Source organism: Panthera uncia, chromosome F1 (assembly GCF_023721935.1).
Source record: "Panthera uncia isolate 11264 chromosome F1, Puncia_PCG_1.0, whole genome shotgun sequence".
In the NCBI taxonomy this organism is placed as follows: Eukaryota; Metazoa; Chordata; class Mammalia; order Carnivora; family Felidae; genus Panthera; species Panthera uncia.
In genome coordinates this window covers 62,422,629-62,425,992 of record NC_064813.1, presented here as the reverse complement: position 1 = coordinate 62,425,992, position 3,364 = coordinate 62,422,629, and the positions used below count along the sequence as shown (strand labels likewise).

Here is a 3,364-nt window from a genome sequence, read left to right as displayed (position 1 = left end):
GGGAAGGAAGGAGGAAAGGAAGGAAGGAGGGAAAGAAGGAAGGATGGAAGGAAGGACAGAAGAAGGAAGGAAGGAAGCAAGGACAGAAGAAGGAAGGAAGGAAGCAAGGAAGGAAGGAAGGAAGGAAGGGGGAGGGAAAAAGAAAGGGGCACCCTGGGTACTGTGGTGGCCCTAGGTCGAGGGCTTCCTTAAATTTTGCGCCTTGGTCACCTCTCTTGCCTCACCTTAGTCCTGGCCCTACAGTTCACCATCTATCCTTCCCCGACCTGTGCCCATTTTCCAGGGCCCCCTGACCTCAGGTTCCCAGCACTGAAGAAACGGGGTGGACCCTCCTCAGGTGCCTAGTGCTACACCAACTCTCTTGGCCGCCATATTACTCCATTGACTCATAGATAGTCCGCTGTCACCCAAGGCCTAGGTCTTTTTCACATGAACTACATCCAAGCCAGATCCTCCCCATCCTGCCCTTCTCTGTTGATTCTGAATCTCCAGAAAAGGCCCTTAAAGAAGGTATTAGAGAGCCTAAGGAGTCAGAGCCACGGAGGAGGTGGGTCATGGAGATGAAAGGAGAGATAACAGGCCAAGAGACGAGAGACGGGGCGGGGCGGGGGGAGCGTCAAGGAAATAGAGATCAGAGCCATGGCATCAGAGACGAAAGTAAGAGACAGGGCTGAGGTGATGGAGTCAAGGGCTGGAGACCTCGGGGAACGGAGGCGGGGACCGAGAGGAGGGCCCAGAATTTAGAGACTTCGAGGATCAGAAGTGCTACCTGACCAGGGTAGCAAAGAGCTAAACGTTAGGAAAAGAAAGAACTCAGTAGAGGTAGGGCTTGGGGAAGGAAGAGATGGCCCCCGGGGCAAGGAGCTGGGAGAGGGTGCTGAGACAGAGTGAAGACAGATGGAGAAAACCAAGATCCTCAGGGAGGATAAATGAAGCAGAAACACAGACCATGAGTCTTGGGTTGAAGAGAGAAGCCATCACCAGCCTCTCTCTGACCTTTCACTGTCCACCTGTCTGTGCCCAGGGAAGGGGTGGATAGGGAGAGGGGCCCAAGATCACTCCACCCTTGGGCTCAGGTGAGGTGCTGGGGAAGGGAAGCGGGTGCTCCTCTCCTCCTCTGGGACCAGGCCCCAGCAACCTTCTAGAGAACATGCCCCTCACCTGCTGGGAATGCAGACAGGCCAGGAGGGGATAGAGGAGTGGGGTCTGGGCCGGCTGGGGGTTCCATGTTTCAACATGGCACTGGGGGGGGGGGCCACGGGGAAGGGCAGCCCCAGGATGAGGAGACTGAACTGAGGGTTTGCAGAGAACTGGAAGCACATCAGCCCCATTGGATCATGTGGCCCTTGCTTGGCCCAGAAGTCATCATTCTCAAGAGGAATCCCTTGTAAAGGAGTCAGCCCTGTGCTGGCAGTCAGGCTCTTCACGGTGAGAAGAGAAAGGCAGAGCAAAGCCTTCGGGACTTCAGCTCTTTAAGACTCTCTGGGGCCCTGGGTTTCCCTGAACGGAGGCCGGTGGGGATGGGGGCCCCTGGGGGAGGAGAAAAGGGGAAGGAGGTGTCTGGGGATGAGGGGGCGGGGCTAAGAGCAGGAAATGAGCCTGGAACCACCATCACCCTCCCGGACTGAAGGCACCACAACCCAGAGCGGAGAAGAGGAAATGACAGATTGGGGTGGGGTAGGGTGGGGGGGGGGTGGAAATCGTGCCCTTCTCTGGGAGGAGCTCGGAGGGGCACAAACAAGCCGGGATACCTGTGTTCAATTTCAAATCAAGGCGAAGTTTGTGAGTGGCCACTCCATGCGGGGATGAGCCCCGAGTGGTCCCCCGTCCTGCTGGCTTCCGAGCCCCTCCAGGGAACTCAGGGAGGCAGCCGACAGGCCCCACACCCACCTCCTTGCACCAGCCTCGGGGCATCTCTCTGACCCTTCCTGCAGCCCACATTTCAGCCACTTCTGCCCTCGCCCCTCCACTCCCAACCCAAACCCGCTGCTCCTTTGCACAGGGAGAGTCACAGAGACTGGCAGAGGGAGATGCCAGCCCACACCCTCACCTGCGGCCCGCCAAGGCTGCAGAGGGCCCCGAGCCCTGCGACCACGGCCTTGGGGTGCTCTCCTCCAACCAGGAAACCCCCGTGCGCCCCAGCGTCACCCTCAAACTCTCCTGGCACCCTTCTCCTGTCCCCTTTCATTCAGACCCAAGGCCCGTCCATGGGCCCTTTCGCCATTCGTCTCCTGGCCCTGTCCCGCCGCCTCCCGTCCCCAGCAGTGATGCCTTCCCCTGTCTCTTGCCTACGCCTCTCGGTCTCCCAGCTCTCCGGCCTCCCCACCCACAGGTAGTTACACAAGGGGGCTCCCCTGTCTCCTCGGCCGCCGAGCCACATTTCCTGCCGCACCTGCTTGACAGCCGCCTGGGCGCTGACCCCGAGCCACTGCCCCTTCGCCACAGGCACCTGGGAGCTGCTTCCGTCCCTGAGGCTGGACCGGGCTGGAGAGGCTCCGGGCCCCCCACCCAACAGCAGCCCTGAGCCACCTCCTTACCCTCCTGGCCGGAACGCTGCAGCTGCTCCTGTAAGTCGCACCCAAACACCCTCTCCTTGGAGCTGCCCTTCTTCTTCCCTTTCTGCCGAGACTTCATGGCTGGAGCCCCCAGGTCCTGGCCCAGCCACCTCTCTGCCACCCAAGACCTTTGCCCTACCGGTCCCCCATAGGATCCCAAGCCAGTCTTTGGGCTTGGCCCGGCCCCAGGGGGCAGGGCTCCGAACCAGGGCGGGGTGGAGGGTGGCCTGGGCCACGGGCCGCAGCTCGCGCCTCTGGGGGCCCCGGCCACACGGAAGCGGCCGTGGAAGAGGAAGACGCCAGGACCCTGGCAAGAAGTTGTGTCTCGTGGCCCAAGCTGGCACTCGCCCCTCCGGCCCTGCTCAGCCCTGGGGGAGCAGGAAGCCGTGTGGCTCCTCAAACCCGCTTCCTGTTAGAGCATCTTTGCAACCACAGGGCCTGGGGTGGGGGAGGCAGCCGACATTCACATCCTCAACCCAGCGCTGGGACTTCGCTCATTGGTCAAGGGGAGGTGATGTCAGAGCCCCGGGGTGGGGTGGCGGCGCCTGGGGCGTGAGCAGGTGGCTGACACCCTCGGATATCAGAATTCGGGGTTCCGAGGCGGAGACAGGGGGCCGGCCTGAGAGTGAGGTGGCACAGGGCCGTGCGGAGCCCCCAGATGGATGCCAGGCTGGGCCCCTGGCGGGCCTGTGACGAGTCACATTACCTCGCTGAGCCTGTTTCCACACATGTGACAAGGAAGGGGGTGAACTAGGTGATCTCTAATCCTTCCAGCTCTTTCCACGGAACTCATTGGAGGGCCAGCTTCT

The 3,364-nt window shown here is 61.2% G+C and overlaps 1 protein-coding gene across 1 annotated transcript in view; it reads right to left on the bottom strand.

Annotated features, from left to right (window-relative positions):
* ARHGAP30 (Rho GTPase activating protein 30) overlaps window positions 1-3,002 on the bottom strand; it is a 15,421-nt gene extending 12,419 nt beyond the window's left edge. The window contains exon 1 of the mRNA XM_049634660.1: window positions 2,538-3,002. Within this exon, the coding sequence (XP_049490617.1) occupies window positions 2,538-2,634 (97 nt within the window). The 5' untranslated portion in view covers window positions 2,635-3,002. The remainder of the gene's footprint in view (window positions 1-2,537) is intronic.
* Between the last annotated feature and the right edge of the window lie 362 nt (window positions 3,003-3,364).